Here is an 18079-nt window from a genome sequence, read left to right on the forward strand (position 1 = left end):
CCGCACACAGTAAGCGCTCAATAAATACCACTGAATGGATAGGGCCCCTAGCCGCCGGTCTGCCTCTTCCTCGTCTTCCCCGGGCTTTTCCTGGCATCGGTGTCTTCTCCGGGGGTCCAAAAGATGCTCGTCTAAGTCATTCGGCCTTCCAAAGGCCGCTTTGGTCCCACCGAGTCTCCCCCGGGGCCGGCCAGCCGGGGTCTGCACTCTCCCAGATGGCGGCGGGGCCTCACTCGCGGACCCCCGGCCTCCCCCTAGAGCCCCCTTCCCCCAGGAAGCCTTCGCTCCTCACCGGCCTTCGGTCCGGACCCGGGTTCCCTCCCGCCCCCGGCCTTTCCCCTCCCAGCCCCCGTTTAGGGGGGTGTTTCGGGCCCGAGGGAGCCGGATGGGGACAGCCCGGAGATGATAACGGTGGTCTCTGTTGAGCGCTTACTATGTGCAGAGCACTGTTCTAAGCGCTGGGGGAGATCCAGGGGCATCAGGTGGTCCCACGGGAGGCTCACAGTTAATCCCCATTTTACAGATGAGGGACTGAGGCACGGAGAAGCGAAGTGACGTGCTCCTAGTCACCCAGCCGACAAGGGGCCGAGCCGGGATTCGAACCCATGACCCCTGACTCCCAAGCCCGGGCTCCTTCCACGGAGCCCCGCTGCTTCTCTAGTAACGACGACGGTCTTTACGTCTCCGGCACCGTACCGAACGCCCCGGGATGGCCGTCTGGACCTGAGGGGCGAGGAAGAGGGGGAGAGGGAGGAAGCAGCGTGGCCTGGGGGACGGAGCCCGGGCCTGGGAAGCAGAAGGACCTGGGTTCTAATCCCGGCCCCGCCAGTCGTCTGCCGGGTGACCCTGGGCAAGTCGCTTCACTACTTCGCTCAGCTACCCTGGCGCTGCTCGGGCAGCTCAGACGTTTATCGGGTTGAACACAGTCCCCGTCCCACACGGGGCTCACGGACTAAGCGGGAGGGAGAACGGGTGCTGAATCCCCCTTTTGCAGATGAGGAAACTGAGGCCCAGTGAATTTAAGTGACTTAATAATAACTACGGATTTGTTAAGCACTTACTGCGTGCCAGGCGCCGCGCCGACCGCTGGGGAGGATGCAAACAAAACACTTTGGACACAGTCCCTGTCCCAAATGGTGCTCGCAGTCTCCATCCCCCTTATACAGATGAGGTGACTGAGGCCCAGAGAAGTGAAATGACTTGCCCGGGGTCACACAGCGGGTACCATTCCACTAGGCCACACTGTTTCTCTCCGCTGGGGTCTAGGAGGAGAAAGGGCTCGCAGTCGAGGGGGAAGACTGTAAACTAGTTGTGGGCAGGGAATTCATTCAGTAGTATTTATTGGGCGCTTACTATGTGCAGAGCACTGTACTAAGCGCTTGGAATGGACAAATCGGCAACAGATAGAGACGGTCCCTGCCCAGTGACGGGCTCACGGTCTAACCGAGAAGCAGCGTGGCTCAGTGGAAAGAGCCCGGGCTTTGGGAGTCAGAGGTCGTGGGTTCGAATCCCTGCTCGGCCACTTGTCAGCTGTGTGACTTTGGGCAAGTCACTTCACTTCTCGGTGGCTCAGTCACCTCATCTGTAAAATGGGGATTAAGACTGTGAACCCCACGTGGGACAACCTGATTCCCCGGTGTCTACCCCAGCGCTTAGAACAGTGCTCGGCACATAGTAAGCGCTTAACAAATACCAACGTTATTATTAATCGGGGGAGACAAAAACATAGCAATAAATAGAATCAAGGGAATGTGTCTGTTTACTGTTGTACTGTCCTCTCCCAAGCGCTTAGTACAGTGCTCTGCCCACAGCAGACGCTCAATAGACCCCATCGAATGAATGAGAGGGGCTGAACTGCTGGGCGACCTTGGGCAAGACCCTGACCTCTCTGGTCCTAGTTGTTTTACAACTCGACAGCCAGCGTACGTCCGGGGGGGGGGGGCGAGGACTCGGGCTAAATAATCATTCCATCCATCGGGGATATTTACTGAGCACTTAGCCTGTGCAGAAAGAGCCCTGCACTGAACGCTTGAGAGAAGTGCAGCTTCTCCTCTGAGGTCCCTTGCTAAATTGGGGAAGGGGAATGAGGAAGCCCCTGAGCAGGGACCCCCCCCCCCCCTCAAAACCAACCCCTGAGGAGGGAGGGAAATGAGGACAACTGCTTTTCACCTCAGCAAATTCCCCTCAACGTTAAACAGCCAACCCTCTGTGCCTTGTTTTCCCCCCCCTCCCACCGTCTCCCCTCTTTCTATCTCCTCCCCATCTCCATCTGCCTGTGTTTTCATCTCTTTCTCCGTCTGTCTCTCTGCTTCCCCGTCTCAGTTTCCATCTTGGTCTTCTTCCCCCCCCCCCCCATCTGCTCTTTCTCCATCTTGCTGCTTCTCCGTCCCCCTCCCCTCTTTGAGGTTTTTTTCTTCTTACTGCCGCCGTCTTTCCTCTGCCTCAGTTTCTCTGCCTCTCTCCTCCGTCTTCCTGTCGGTTTTTGTCTCTCCTGTCAGCTTTGGTCTCCGCTCTCTGTCAGTTTCTCTTTCTGTCATCTTCTGTCTCTCCTCTGTCAGCTTCCCTGTATCTCTCCTCTGTCAGTTTCTTTGTATCTCTGTCAGTTCCCCTGTGTCTCTCCAGCGTCAGTTTATGTGTGTCTCGGTGTCATTTTCCCTGTGTCTCTCCTTTGTCATTTTCTCTGTGTCTCTCCAATGTCAGTTTCCCAGTGTCTCTCCTTTGTCATTTTCCCTGTGTCTCTCCAATGTCAGTGTCTCTGTGTCTCTGGGTCAGTTTCCTTGTCTCTCCTCTGTCGTTTTCCCTGTGTCTCTCCTCTGTCATTTTCCGTGTCTCTCCAATGTGCTTTCCTGTGTCTCTGTCATTTTCCCTGTGTCTCTCCAATGTCAGTTTCCCTGTGTCTCTCCTCTGTCATTTTCCCAGTGTCTCTCCTCTGTCATTTTCTGCATCTCTCCAGTGTCAGTTTCCCTGTGTCTCTCCTCTGTCATTTTCCCAGTGTCTCTCCAGTGTCAGTCTTCCTGTGTCTCTGTCATTTTCCCTGTGTCTCTCCTCTGACATTTTCCCTGTGTCTCTCCAACGTCAGTGTCCCTGTGTCTCTCCCACTATCAGTTTCTGTGTCTCTGTGTCAGTTTCCCTGTCTCTCCTTTGTCATTTTCCCTGTGTCTCTCCAATGTCAGTGTCTGTGTCAGATTCCCTGTCTCTCCTGTCATTTTCTGCATCTCTCCAATGTCAGTTTCCCTGTCTCCTCTGTCATTTTCCCTGTCTCTCTCCAATGTCAGTCTTCCTTTGTCTCTGTCATTTTCCCTGTGTCTCTCCAATGTCAGTTTCCCTGTGTCTCTCCTCTATTTTCCCAGTGTCCGTGTCCCTGTGTCTCTCCACTGTCAGTTTCTGTGTCTCTGTGTCAGTTTCCCTGGCTCTCCTTTGTCATTTTCCCTGTGTCTCTCCAATGTCAGTGTCTCTGTCAGATTCCCTGTCTCTCCTGTCATTTTCTGCATCTCTCCAATGTCAGTTTCCCTGTGTCCTCTGTCATCTTCCCTGTGCCTCGCCAATGTCAGTTTTCCTGTGTGTCTGTCAGTTTCCCTGTGTCTCTCCTTTGTCATTTTCTCTGTGTCTCTCCAGTGTCAGTTTCCCAGTGTCTCTCCTTTGCCATTTTCCCTGTGTCTCCCCAATGTCAGTTTCTCTTTGCATCTCCTCTTGTCAGTTTCCCTGCGTCTCTCTGTTCCCCTGCACCTCTCCTCTGCCATTTCTTCTGTCTCTCCTCTGTCGGTTTCTCTGTATGTCTCCTCTCTCTGTGTCCCCGTGTCTATCCTCTGTCAATTTCTGGCCCTCCGTCAGTTTCCCAGTGTGTCTCCTCTGTAATTTTCTCTCTTCTCTGTCATTTCCCCCGTGTCGCTCCTCAGTCGGCTCTCCGACTTCCCCCTGTAAATTTCTCAGTTTCTCTCTTGTCATTTTCTTTGGAGATAATTATTTCCTGTCCAGGCTCGTTGACTCCCCCCCGCTCCAAGCACCGCACTTCCACTTCTCTGGGCCTCAGTTACCTCCTCTGTAAAATGGGGATTTTGACCGTGAGCCCTGTGTGGGACAGGGACGGTGGCCAACCGCGTTAGCTTGTTTCCGTGCCGGCGCTTAGGACAGCGTCTAGCACGTAGGCACTTAAATACCATTTGAGAGCCCCGAACGGAGCATTTGGGGAGCTTACGGTAGAACAGAGTGGGTAGACGAGTTCCCTGTCCTCCAGGAGCTTACCGTCTACTGTGTGCGGCGCACCGTGCTACTGCTAATAATGATAATGGTATTTGTTAAGCGCCTACTATGTGCCAAGCACTTTTCTAATCTCTGGAGTAGATACGAGGTCATGGGGTCGTCCCACGCGGGGCTCTCGGTCGTCATCGCCATTTTCCAGATGAGGGAACTGAGGCCCGGAGAAGTGAAGCGCCTTGCCCAGGGTCACACAGCGGACAAGCGGAATTAGAACCCACATCCTCTGACTCCCAAGCCCGGCCTCTTGCCGCCAAGCCAAGCCGCTTCTCTGCACCGTCGGGAGAGGACGGTGGAGTTTGTAGACATAATCCCTGCCCTGAATTCCGCCTCTCTTTTCTCCGTGCGTCTCTCTCCGTCTCCTCTCTTTTCTTTTCCTCTCTTTTTTTGTCAATTTCCCTCTCAAAGTAACTATTACCTTCAGAGCCCGAGGACTTCAGAGCACAGACCCATTACATGTAAGAGCGTTACCCAGCCCTGTAATGGGGCCTATTACGTCCACAGACACCAAGCGAGGACCGGCGAGGCCGCGCGGAGACAGGGTTGTTCGAAAGAACCCTCCGTGCGGCCCGAACCATCGGCCAAGAAGTCTCCGATGATCCCCCGGGATGGGGGGAGCGCCTCTTCCCTCTCCCGGTCATCCCCCCGACACCCCAGGATACCCCATCTCCCGGGCCGGTCTCTCCCCTCCTCGAGTGTGGCCTCCAGCCTGGTTTATTTCCCGAGACTCTTGTGCCTCGCCGGAGCGGGGTCACTTCGCCCCGAATTACCCCTCTTTCTGTCTTCGTCTCTGTCCCCTCCCTTCTCTCGCTCCCTCTCTGCTGCCGTCGCTCCCTCTCGTCCACTCATCCGATCGCATTTATTGAGCGCTGACGGGGTGCAGAAAGCGCTGGGGAGAGTACAATGTAACGATAAACAGACACGGTCCATTCCCACAAAGAGCTTATAGTCTTTGTGGAGAGACAGACATTAATGTAAAGAAAAATAACAAATATAACCATTAGCCCTCCCCCTTCATTCTCTTTCCCCCTTTTTTCCTTCTTCCCTCTCTTCCTCTTTCCTTCCATTCTTCTTTCCATCCCCCCTCTTCCTCCCTCACTTCATCTCCCTCTCCCTGCCTTCCTCTCTTCCTCCCTTCCTTCCTCTTTCCCTCCATCCTTCTCGCTCATCTTTCTCCTCTTCTTCCGTCATTCCCTCTCCCGTCCCCCTCCCTACCTTCCCTCCTCTCTCCCTCTTCCTTCCTATTTCCATCTCTTTCCCTTCTTCCCTTCCTTTTCCCACCATCTTTCTCCCTCTCTCTTTATCTCTCTCCCTCTTTTCCTCCATCCTTCCTTCCTCCTCGTCTTCCTTCTTCCCCTCGTCTATCTCTCCTTCCCTCCAACGCTTTCCCTCTTTGTCTCTCCTTCTCTTCCTCCATCCTTCCTCCTCCCTGGCTTCCTTCCTCCTCTCCCTCTTCCATCTCTCTTTCCCTCCATCCTTCTCCCTCTTTATCTCTCTCCCTCTCTTCCACCATCCTTCCTTCCTCCTCCTTGTCTTCCTTCTTCCTTCCCCTCTTCTATCTCTCTTTCCCTCCAACCCTTTCCCTCTTTCTCTCTCCTTCTCTTCCTCCATCCTTCCTCCTTTCCCTCTTCCATCTCTCTTTCCCTCCATCCTTCTCCCTCTCCATCTCTCTCCCTCTCTTCCTCCAACATTTCCTCCCCTTCCCTCCTCCCTCCTCCTCTCCATCATTCCTCCCTTCCTCTTCCCTCCTGTCTATCCTCCCTCTGTCCCAGCTCCTCCTCCATCGAGGGGGCACATCCATCCCCTCTCCTCCCCAAATTGAAGGGCAGCGCTGGAGTAAAACAAATCACCACCAACAAAAGTACATTTCCACTGTATTCGTCCCGACGACAGGAAGATTTATCAGGGTCTCTCACCCTGCACTGTTATGTAAATGCGGTAATCCAGGGGAAATATTATATCCGAGGAGTTTGAGGATAAAATAACCATGAAAGACTATCAATTACCTGCTGAGCTTCTGAATTGTTTAACTCTGTCCCTGCCGTGAGGGTCCCTCTCCTCTCAAAGAAACCCCCTGGGATCTGGGATGTGGGTCCACTGAACAGCCGGGCCATGGTAAGCACTCATCAGTGATATTTAATAATAATAATAATAATGATGAGGGCATCTGTTAAGAGCGTCTACGTACCAGGCACTCTTCGAAGCGCCGGGGCGGATGCAAGCAAGCGGGGTTGGACCCGATCCCCGTCCCACGGGGGGCTCCCAGTCTCAATCCCCGTTTTGCAGATGAGGGAACTGAGGCCCGGAGAAATGAAGCGATTTGCCCAAGGTCACACACAGATTAGAAACTTCTGACTCCCGGGCCCGGGCCTCTAACCACTCCACCAGGCTGCTTCTCTATGCGTGCGTCCCAGAGTAATCGCTTTATTTATATTAGCGTCTGCCTCGCCCTCTAGACCTCAAGCTCCACGTGCCTCTAAGCAACTCTGTTGTCCTATCCCAAGTGCTTAGGACAGTGCTCTGCACAGACAGCACGGGCCTGGGAGCCAGAAGGACCTGGGTTCCACTCCTGGCTCCGCCACTTGACTGCTGTGTGACCTCGGACAAGTCACCTCACTTCTCCCTGCCTCCGTTGCCTCATCTGTAAAACGGGGATTAAGACCGTCAGCCCCACGTGGGACGGGGACTGTGTCCAACCTGATTAGGCTGTATCTACCCCAGCGCTCAGAACAGTGCTCGACACATAGTAAGCGCTTAAATACCATGATTACTATTAATAAATGCCATTCATTCATTCCATCGTATTTATCGAGCGCTTCCCGTGTGCAGAGCACTGTACTAAGCACTGGGAAAGAACAGTTGCTCGTTAAGCACCTACCATGTGCCCCCCATTAGACCGTAAACCCGTCAAAGGCCAGGGATTGTCTCATTTGTTCATTCCAAGCGCTTAGTACAGTGCTCAGCACATAGTTAGCGCTCAGTAAATACTATCGAATGAATGAATGTGCCAGGCACTGTTCTAAGCAGAGAAGCAGCGTGGCTCGGTGGGAAGAGCCCGGGCTTGGGAGTCAGAGGTCAAGGGTTCGAATCCCGACTCTGCCACTCGTCAGCTGACTGTGGGCAAGTCACTTCTCTGTGCCTCAGTTGCCTCGTCTGTCAAATGGGGATGAAGACCGGGAGCCTCACGTGGGACCACCTGATGACCCTGTATCTCCCCCAGCGCTTAGAACAGTGCTCTGCACCTAGTAAGCGCTTAACAAATACCAACATTATTATTATCATTAACAAATACCGCAAAAGGAAAAGGAAGGAGCCCCAGCCTCGGCTGGTCGGCCGCGGGCCGAAGCGCCAGGGGGCCTTCTTCCAGCCTCTGACCGGACGCGGGCCCGGGCACCGAGCCTGGGCTTTGCGGGGAAAAAAATCAATCCCATTAAAGGGAACGAGGCCCGAGGACGGGAAAGGAAGGAGGGAGACCCATTCCTCCCGGCCCGCTAATGACACTCCTCCCTATTAATCGAGGCGGAATTAAAGTGAGTGGCTTTGCAGGGTGATGCCCGGGAGCCGGGTGTGGGGGGAGTTTTCCCATCTGGCTCAGGTGAGGTCTGAGGAGAGGACGCGGGTGGCATGAGGAGGAGATGGGGTCATTCATTCGTTCAATCGTATTTATGGGGCGCTTACTCTGGGCGGAGCGCTGTGTTAGAGCACCCGGAAAGGACAGAGACGGTCCCTACCCAACAGCGGGCTCACAGTCTAGAAGGTCTGAGCAGGTGAGGCAGAATTAGCACTCAGACCTCCCGAGTACCGTGCTCTAACCACTAGGCCACGCCGCTTCCCCGACTAAGGCCTCTTTTGATAATAATTTTGGTATCTGTTAAGCGCTTACTATGTGCAGAGCACCGTTCTAGGCGCTGGGGGGGATACAGGGTCATCGGGCGGTCCCACGTGAGGCTCACGGTCTTCATCCCCATTTTACAGATGAGGGAACTGAGGCACAGAGAAGCGAAGTGACCCGCCCGCAGTCACCCAGCCGACAAGGGGCAGAGCCGGGATTCGAACCCATGACCTCTGACTTCCAAGCCCGGGCTCTTTCCGCTGAGCCACCTGCTTCTCTTTTCTTCAACTCCCTTCCGCACCGCCCTGACTTGCTCCCTTTATTCTTCCTTGGGCGAGTCACTTCACTTCCCCGGGCCTCAGTTCCCTCGTCTGTAAAATGGGGATTAAGACTGCCAGCCCCACGTAGCACAACCTGACTCCCGTGTGTCTCCCCCGGCGCTTAGAACAGTGCTCGGCACCTAGTAAGCGCTTGACAAATACCAACATTATTATTATTATTATTATTATCCGCAGAAGGGGGATTCAATCTCTGGTTTTTGGGGGTTGTTTTTTTTTAGTATTTGTTAAGCACTTATCAGGTGCCAAGCACTGTACTGAACGCCCTTCTCCCTTCTGTTTAGACCGTGGGACCCATGGGGGACCTGATGCTCTCATATCTACGTCAGAGTTAGGTAAGTGATGATGATGATGGCACTTGTTAAGCGCTTCCTAGGTGCAGAGCACTGTTCTAAGCGCTGGGGAGGATACAAGGGGATCAGGTGGTCCCCCGTGGGGCTCCCAGTCTTCATCCCCATTTTCCAGATGAGGCCACCGAGGCCCAGAGAAGTGAAGCGACTGGCCCAAAGTCACACAGCTGACCAGCGGCTGGGGGGGGGGGGCGGGATTCGAACCCACGACCTCAGACTCCCAAGGCCGGGCTAGCTCGCCTTACCGTAATCGGCAGAGTAAGCGCTTCCCATCCCCGTAATCATTATAGTCAGCGCGCCAACAAATACCGTAATTGTTAGAGTAAGGGGCAGCGGCGTGGCTCAGTGAGGGCTTAGGAGTCGGAGGTCGTGGGTTCGAATCCCGCCCCTGCCACTCGTCAGCTGGGTGGCTGAGGGCAAGTCGCGGCTCTGGGCCTCAGTTCCCTCATCCGTCAAGGGGGGATGAAGACCGGGAGCCTCCCGTGGGACCACCCGACGGCCCCGGATCTCCCCCAGCGCTTAGAACAGGGCTCCGCACATAGTAAGCGCTTAACAGATACCCACATTATTATTGTTAATCAGTAGAGTCGGCGCTGACGAAATACCGTAATTACCCCGGTGAGCGCGAAGCCGAGGGGGGCGTGGCCAAAGGGGGGCGGAGCCTCCCGCCCAGGCCCCGCCCCCCAGGCCGGCCTGGCGGGCGGCCATTGGGCGGCCGGGGCGGTGACGTCAGGGCCCCCGCGCCTGCGCACGAGGGCCCCTTCTGCCGCCCGCGCCGCCGCCGTCGAAGCTGCCGCGTGGGGTTGTGGGGGCTGCCAGACCCCGCCCCCTCCCCCCCCCCCACCGACCCCCCGCAGGTAGGAGCCGCCAAGGGGGGGCGGGGCCCGGGGACCCCCCCTCCACGACCCCCTCCCCCAATCAGCGGCCTCTGCGACCCCCCCACCCCCTAATCATAATGTTGGTATTTGTTCAGCGCTGACTGTGCGCAGAGCGCTGTTCTAAGCGCTGGGGGAGACCCAGGGGCATCAGGTGGTCCCACGGGAGGCTCCCGGTCTTCATCCCCACTTTCCAGATGAGGTCACCGAGGCCCAGAGAAGCGAAGTGACTCGCCCACGGTCACCCAGCTGCCAAGTGGCAGAGCCGGGATTCGAACCCGTGCTCTCCGACTCCCGAGGCCGGGCTCTTGCCACTGAGCCCCGCTGCTTCTCCTGACCCCTTCCCCAATAAACGGCCTCTGGACTCCCCGCCCCCTCCCCATAAACGGTCTCCATCACCCCCACCCCCTCCCCAATAAACAGTCTCTGTGACCCCCCCCGCCCCCCGCCCCAATAAACGGTCCCATCACCCCCACCCCAATAAACAGCCTCTGTGACCCCCGCCCCCTCCCCGTAAACGGCCTCCATCACCCCCACCCCTCTCCCCAATAAACAGCCTCTGTGACCCCCCCCCGCTCCCCATAAACGGCCTCCATCACCTCCACCCCTTCCCCACTAAAAGGTCCCTGTGACCCCTGACCCCTCCCCAATAAACAGCCTCTGTGACCCCTCCCCAATAAACGGCCTCCACGATCTCCACCCCTTCCCCAATAAACAGCCCCTGGACTCCCCGCCCCCTCCCCATAAACGGTCTCCATCACCCCCACCCCCTCCCCAATAAACAGTCTCTGTGACCCCCCCTCCCCCCCCATAAACGGTCCCGTCACCCCCACCCCAATGAGCCTCTGTGACCCCCGCCCCCTCCCCGTAAACGGCCTCCATCACCCCCACCCCTCTCCCCAATAAACAGCCTCTGTGACCCCCCCCCCCGCCCGCTCCCCGTAAACGGCCTCCATCACTCCCACCCCCTCCCCACTAAAAGGTCCCTGTGACCCCTGACCCCTCCCCAATAAACAGCCTCTGTGACCCCTCCCCAATAAACGGCCTCCGGACCCCCGCCCCCTCCCCGTAAACGGCCTCCATCACCCCACCCTCTCCCCAATAAACAGCCTCCATCACCCCCACCCCCTCCCCCATTAACGGCCTCCACGACCCCCGCCCCTTCCACTCCCTCCCTCTCCCAAATCAGTGGCCTCCGTGATCCCTGTCCATCCCCACCCCCCCCCCCCCCACCAATGAAGAGCTCCCGTGACCCCCGCCCCCTCACCCCTGACCCTCCCCCTCCCAAATCATTGGCCTCCGTGATCCCTGTCCCCGTCACCCCCGACACCCCTCCGCGTCCTCCCCACTCTCTCCCCTTCTGACTTACCTTGGGGCCTCCCTCCTTGGCGCAGCACTCTGCGCGCTCGGGATAGGGGCGGGGGCTGGGGCGGCCTCCATTTTGCAGGTGAAGAAACCGAGGCATGGACAGGGTCTCCAAGAGCAAGGAGGCTGGTGGGCCCAGGGCGCCAGGCGGGGCTCTTTGTCGGGCAGAGCGCGGGAGACGCGTTGCCGTCCAAAGGCTGATTCATTTCAGAAACTCCACAGGTTTCCTAAGAAATACTCCCTCCTCCTCCTCCTCCTCCTCCTCCTCCTCCTCCTCCTCCTCCTCCGGGATCCGTCAGCCCCCCTTTCTGCTGCAACTTCCCAAGGGCGTAAGAGAGAAGCACGAGGAGCAGCACGGCCTAACGGCTAGAGCCCGGGCCTGGGAGTCGGAGGGACCTGGGTTCTAATCCCGGCCCCGCCACCCGTCTGCTGGGTGACCTCGGACGGGTCACCTCACTCCTCCGGGCCTCGGTTCCCTCATCCGTCAAACGGATGTGAGACGGGGCCCGGGTCCGGTCCGATTACCTTGTATCTCTCCCGGCGCCTACTACAGTGCCCGACGGGGAGCGAGCGCCTGTCGAACACCGCAGTCGCGACGATGACAGTGCTCCGCGCATAGTGAGCGCCGACTACTGTGCCCATCCCAGGAGGGGCCCCATAATCTCTGCGTGGGAGGCGAGCGTCCGGTTCAGCACCGGCTGGGCATCCGGTACAGACTACCGACCGACAGCCCGAAGGGAAGAAGGACGGGAGGAGCGACACGGAGAAGACGGGAAGAGGATAAGGAGAAAAGGGACGGTCGTCGGGTCCCGTTCCAACCGCCCGCCCCTTCGTCTTCCCCGAGAGATTTCCGTCTTCTCCCCCCTCCTCCCTCTGCCAAGCCGCCAACGCCCGCCTTGCCCTCCGCGAAGATTTAAGAGCCCAGCCACCGTGAGCTTCCCCGCTCCTACGGCTTCATCATTTTTCTCAAATACCCTCCCGCGCGCGCCCTCCCGGACGTCGTAAATAATTGAAGCCCGGCCCCTCTCGGGTTTTCTGACACCGATCGGACAACTCTCAGCAGCTGGTTTCTCCGGTCATCTCCCCCTTCCCCGCCCCCACCCACGACGCGTGCCCAGGAACGAGGCGAGGCAGGTGGGACTCCCCGGCTAAGGTCGGGGGGGGGGGGAGACTGAGGCAAGGAAGAGGGACGGACCCGGGCCGCCGGCCCCGGGTCACACGGCAGACGAAGCGGTGGAGCGGGGGTTCGCACCCGTGTCCTCGGACTCCCCAGCCCGGGCCCTTGCCACTGGGCCACTCTGCCTACGGTGAGCTCACGGGCCAGAGGGAATTCCAGGCAGGAGAGAGGGGGTGAGAAAGTAGGGGGGAGAGAGGGTAGAGCGAGACCAGGAGAAGAGAAAGGAGCGCGAGCCGGGGGGCGGTGGGAGCCGAGAGAAGAGCGTGAACCGGGGGCGGAGGGGCACTCCGAGAGTCTGGACCAGCGGGATTTCAATCGCGCAGGTGTCCGACGGGCCCACGTTTCGTCGAGAAGAATTATTTGCGGCTCAGCGTGCCAACCCGACCGAAGTAAATGCCAAGAGGCTCCGGAATCGTCACGCTGACGACGACGATAACCGTGCTCTTCGTTAAGCCCTCATTACGTGCCGAGCGCTGTAGTAAGCCCTGGGGTTCGGTACGAGATGATCGGGTCCCACCCGGGGCTCACGGTCTAAAGAGGAGGGAAAACGGGGTTTGAATCCCAGTTGCAGATGAGGGAACCGAGGCACAGAGAACTCAAGAGACACGCCCAAGGCGATGCAGCAGACGAGAGGCAGAGCCGGGATTAGAACCCGGGTCCTCTGATTCCCAAGCCGGGCCTTTCTCCATTAGGCCACGCTGGTTCAGAAGGAACCTTGGGGGTCCTCCCGGGCCAACAACATCCCTCCCTAACGCTTAGTACGGCGCTCTGCACCTGGTAAGCGCTCGATAAATACTGTTGAATGAAGGAATAATACTAATAATAGGCATTAATTAATAAAAATAATGATTGGGTTATTTGTTAAGCACTCCACTATGCCTGGGGTTCGTTAAGCACATACTATGTGCGAAGAACTGGGGTGTCCCACGTGAGACTCCCAATTTAAGAGGGAGAAAAGGCATCCAAACCCCGTTTAGCAGGTGAGGAAGCAGGGCCCAGAGGAGGGAAGCGACTTACCCGAGGTCACGCGGCGGGGCCGGGATTAGAACCCGGGTCCTTCTGCCTCGCGGGCCCGGCCTCTAGCCAAGGACCGTTCTGCCCTTCCGCCGCGGGCGCTGGTCGTGCCAAGCGGCGGTGGGCTTGGCGCCCGAGCGTCGGAGCACGAGCCCCCGCCGGTTCCACCTCTCCTCCTCCCGCCTCTCCATAGGTGAATCCCGGTGCCCGCCTCCCCCGCTGGATCGCCGGAGCCGGATCGTGAGCCCGAGCTCCCAAATTCCCTCTGGCCCTCAGCCCGAATCGTCCCTCACTCCGTCATTAGCGAGTTTCAATTAGCGGCCCAGAACAACAGTTATTAAAATATCGGCTAAACCCTCCGACTGCATCCTCCTCCCCGCGGCGTCCTCGGGGGGGGGGCCGAAGGATGGCCCGAACTCCCCCAGAGCAGCGACCACACGGGAGGCAGTGTGGCCCCCCGGGGTAGAGCCCGCGCCCGGGAGTCAGAGGACCCGGGTTCTAATCCCGCCTGCCCGCCGGGTGACCCTGGACGAGTCACGTCTCTGCGTCTCAGTTTCCTCGTCTGCAAACCGGGCGTTGGGTCCGTCGATCGATGGTATTTGTTGGGCGCCTTCCACCCGCAGGACACTGTACTAAACGAGACCGTCCGGCTCTGTCGTACTGCATTCTCCCAAGCGTTTAGGAGAGCGTTGTGCACGTCGATCGATTGATTACCTGGAGCCAGATCGGGAGCTGGGATCGTGTCCATCCGCTGTATTATACGCCGAGAAACCGTCCGGCCTAATGGGTAGAGCCCGGGCCCGGGAGTCAGGAGGACCTGGGTTCCACTCCCGGCTCCGCCGCTTGTCTGCCGTGGGACTGTGGGCAGGTCACCTCACTTCTCTGGGCCTCGGTTCCCTCATCTGGAAAATGGGGATTGAGAGTGTGAGCCTCTCCCAAGATGGAATCCAAGAAAAAGCCAAAGATCTTGCCTCTCTCCCCGTGTCTGTAGGGCCGGTGGGATGACGCCCGTTGTACAGATGAAGAAGTCGAGGGGCCGGATCGCGCCTCTAGTGACGCCAGTGACCAGGGCCTGGTCTCGCTTGGCCTTTCAACCTCTGGAAGGGTCGATCCCTCTCTGCCCCCCGCATCTCTCTGCCCCCATCTCTCCGCCCTATCTCTCCTCCCTCTTCTATATCTCTTCCCTCTCTGTCTCTTCTCTGCCCCATCTCTCTCCTCCGTCTCTTCCCTCTCCTGTCTCTCTCCTTCTCTGGCCCCGTCTCTCTGCCCTGTCTCTCCTCTCCGTCTCTTCCCTCTCCTTTCTGTCTCTGTCCCGTCTCTCCTCTCCGTCTCTTCTTGTCTCTCTCTGCCGCCCTTTTCTCATCTATGTAGATAAGATCGTCTATCTCCCTGCAGATATATTTATAAATCAATTTGTCTCTGGGCCCAGCGCCTGCCTCGCTCCTGCACGTCCACGTCCCATCTCTTGGAAGCACAGCGCTCTGTCGGCCACCCAAATCCCTCATTAGTTTTTTCCAGCTGCTCGGTACAACCCGCTGCCTTGGCCTAAAGCCTCTCCACCTTCCCGATCACCATTGTGGTCGCCCCCACAGTCTCTCCCTGGGTCGGTTTTCTGGCTCCACGGCCGTCTGTTCAGTTGAGATAGCAAGTTGGTCGGCGGAGAGGGAGCAGAGGAAGAGGGGAGAGAGACAGAGGAAGAGAAAGACAGAAAGGAGAGAGACAGAGAAAGAGAAAGGAGAGAGACAGAGAGAGGAAAAGAAGGACAAGGGAGAGAGAGAAAGACAGAAAGGAGACAGGAAGAGAAAGAAAGGAGAGAAAGAGAAAGACGGGACAGGAAGAGAAAGGAAAGAGAAAGACAGAAAGGAGAGACAGAGAGGAAGAGAAAGACAGAAAGGAGAGACAGAGAGAGGAAGAGAAGGACAAAGGAGAGAGAGAGACAGAAAGGAGACAGGAAGAGAAAGAGACAGGAGACAGGAAGAGAAAGGAAAGAAAGAAAGGAGAGACAGAGAGAAAGACAGAAAGGAGACAGAGGAAGAGAAAGAGAGAAAGAGAAAGACAGGGGACAGGAAGAGAAAGGAAAGAGAAAGAAAGGAGACAGAGAGAGGAAGAGAAAGACAGGAGAGACAGAGAGAGGAAGAGAAAGACAGGAGAGACAGAGAGAGGAAGAGAAAGACAGAATGGAGACAGAGGAAGAGAAAGAAAGGAGAGAAAGAGAAAGAAAGGAGAGAGAGGGAGAGAAAGGAAAGAGAAAGAAACAAAGGAGACAGAGAGAGGAAGAGAAAGACAGAAAGGAGAGACAGAGAGAGGAAGAGAAGGACAAAGAGTGAGAGAGAAAGAAAGGAGACAGAGGAAGAGAAAGAAAGGAGAGAGATAGAGGAAGAGAAAGGAGAGAGAAAGACAGAAAGGAGACACAGGAAGAGAGAGACAGAGAGAGGAAGAGGACAAAGGAGAGAGATAAAAAGACAGAAAGGAGACAGGAAGAGAAAGGGGAGAAAGAGACAGGAGAGAGGAGGAGAAAGGAAAGAAAGAAAAAAGACAGAGGACGAGAGAGACAGGAGAGAGACAGGAAGAAAAGGACAAAGGAGAGAGAGAAAAAGACAGAGAGGAAGAGAAAGGAGAGAAAGAGAAAGAAAGGAGAGAGATAGGAGGAGAAAGGAAAGAAAAGAGACAGAGGAAGAGAAAGACAGAAAGGAGAGAGGAAGAGAAAGAAAGGAGAGAGGAAGAGAAAGAAAGGAGAGAGACCGAGAAGAGAGAAAGACAGGAGAGAGACAGAGAGGAGAGAGATTCTCCCAAACGCTCAGTACAATGTTGGTCACTCAGTGTGTGCTCAGTAAATAGCTTAGGACCACCATCAGGAAAATAGATCAGTCTCCTTGGGAGGGAGAAACGTTGGCGACTGCAAGGGGCTTGCTAAAGGGGCCCCTCAACTTAGCAGCTCCTCATAGCGGGGGTGACCTTGAGCTCCAGGTGTGGAAGACCTCCTAGGGAGCGGGGTTTTTTTTATGGTATTTGTTAAACGATTACTACGCCTCAGGCACCGTTCGAAGCGCTCCAGCAGATAAAAGTTTTACCAGGTTGGACGCGGTCCCCGTCCCACATAGTCCAAGGAGGAGGGAGTAGGATCGAATCTCCACTTTATAGTTGAGGAAACTGAGGCACGGAGACCTCAGTAAAGTGACCCACAACAAGCAATTGGCAGAGCCAGGAGCAGAACCCAAGTCCTGCCACTCCCAGGTTTGGGCCCTCTAAACTAGGCCGCGCCACTGGGGCGGTCCCGGTGGGCGGCTCGGTCTCTCCCCTCGTCTGTGTCTCTCCCCGCGTCTCCGGCGGGGTCCCCGTGTCTCGGGATCCCGGTGCCTGGCGGTCAGTGTCCGTCGTCTGTCTCCCCCCAGGCCGCGGACGATGACCCCGCCGGGCCCGGCTGCGTTGCGACTGACCTTGGCGCTCTGCCTGCTGACCGTGGCCCGCTCCCACGCCGACCACGGCCCCGGCCTTCCGGTGAGCGTCCACCCACCGCGTGGCCCGGGGGGCGGGGGGGGAGACGGTGGGGGCGACGGGGAAGGGTCCGGGGAAGGGGTTGGGGGCCGATCCTTAATTTCGCCCGCCCCTCTCGCTGCCGGGGCGACTCCCGGGGCAACCGGGGAGGCCGCTCCTTGCCGTGTGGGTGTAAGACCGGATCCCACAGAGGGGAGCGAGGGCAGAGACTGGCAGAAACTGATTTTCCCTCACCGCGTCTTTGCCCCCCGTCTCCGGGCCTCTTGTCTTCCCCCGCTCCGTCTCTCCCTCTCGCCGTGATGACCCTCTGGCAAGCTCTTCTGTGGGCCGGCGTCGCCTCTGTTATACCGCGGTGTTTTACCCTCCCGACTGCCTAGTACAGCGTCCGGCACACGGTCCGCGCTCGGTCCGTTTGACCCGTTGACCGAATGCGTGACCGGAGATGGGCCTGGGGCAAGGTGATGAGCTCGTGGCGTTCGTTAAGCACTTGCCGGGCGCCGGACACTGTACTGAGCCCTGGCGTAGGTATAAGCCAGTCAGGTTGGACCCCGTCCCCGTCCCACCGGGGGCTCCCGGGTGAAGTATGAGGGAGAACCGAGGCCCAGAGGAGAGGAGTGACTTGGAACAGGTCGCGCGGCGGGGCCGGGATTAGGACCCGGGTGTTCTGATTCCCGGGCCCCGAGCCGCGCCCCTTCCCTTGGATCTCTTTCCTCAGCGGGACGCAGCCCCCGTCCCGCCCGGGGGCTCGCTGTCCAAAGAGGGGGGGCGGGGACGGGAACTGCGTCCCCATTTAATGGAAGAGGAAGCGGAGGCGCAGAGAGGCGAAGCGACTCCCCCAAACCCACGCGGCGGGCGAGCGGCGGAGCCGGGGTCAGAAGCCGGGTGCCTCGCGGGCAGCGGCCTGCCGGGGGAAGGAAGACGGGCAGGGGGCCGAGGGTGCCCCACCCAGCCGGGCTTCTCTGGCGCAGGAGGAGGAGGAGGAGCGGGGGGACGACACGGCGACGGTGACCACCGGAGAGGACGAGGGCGACCCCGAGGACCTGGAGGTGTTTTACCCCACACGCCAGTGGCAGCCCCTGCTCCCAGGTAGCTCCTCGTGGCGGGGAGGGCGCACCGGGAAGGGTTGGGGGGCGCGGGGGGCGGCCGACCGGGGCCGACCGCCGCGGTCTGGATCCCGGCCGGAAGGGGATCCGAGCCCGGACCGTTGGGAAATGCCCACCCCCGCGAAGGACTCCATCTGCTGCCTCCTATCCCCCACCCCTCCGTCACCCCTCCTCCTCTCACGTCCCTCCCCACCCCAAAAAATCCTGCCCCCCACATCCCTCTCCCCGGCCCAGTGGTGAGAACCCGGGCCCGGAGGTCAGGGGGACCTGGGTTCT

The 18079-nt window shown here is 58.0% G+C and overlaps 1 protein-coding gene across 3 annotated transcripts in view; it reads left to right on the plus strand.

Annotated features, from left to right (window-relative positions):
• The window catches only part of SIL1 (SIL1 nucleotide exchange factor), a 45693-nt gene that overhangs the window by 12603 nt on the left and 15011 nt on the right, over positions 1 to 18079 (plus strand). The window contains exons 3-7 of one of the 3 annotated variants that reach the window (XM_029052951.2): positions 8709 to 8759; positions 11568 to 12148; positions 12515 to 12669; positions 16598 to 16703; positions 17669 to 17786. In XM_029052951.2, the coding sequence (XP_028908784.1) occupies positions 16608 to 16703; positions 17669 to 17786 (214 nt within the window). In that variant the 5' untranslated portion in view covers positions 8709 to 8759; positions 11568 to 12148; positions 12515 to 12669; positions 16598 to 16607. Of the gene's footprint in view, positions 1 to 8708; positions 8760 to 11567; positions 12149 to 12280; positions 12322 to 12514; positions 12670 to 16597; positions 16704 to 17668; positions 17787 to 18079 lie in introns of those variants that run through there. The other 2 variants (XM_039910480.1, XM_029052952.2) reach the window with 2 other exon arrangements.

Source organism: Ornithorhynchus anatinus, chromosome X2, assembly GCF_004115215.2.
Source record: "Ornithorhynchus anatinus isolate Pmale09 chromosome X2, mOrnAna1.pri.v4, whole genome shotgun sequence".
Taxonomy (NCBI): domain Eukaryota; kingdom Metazoa; phylum Chordata; class Mammalia; order Monotremata; family Ornithorhynchidae; genus Ornithorhynchus; species Ornithorhynchus anatinus.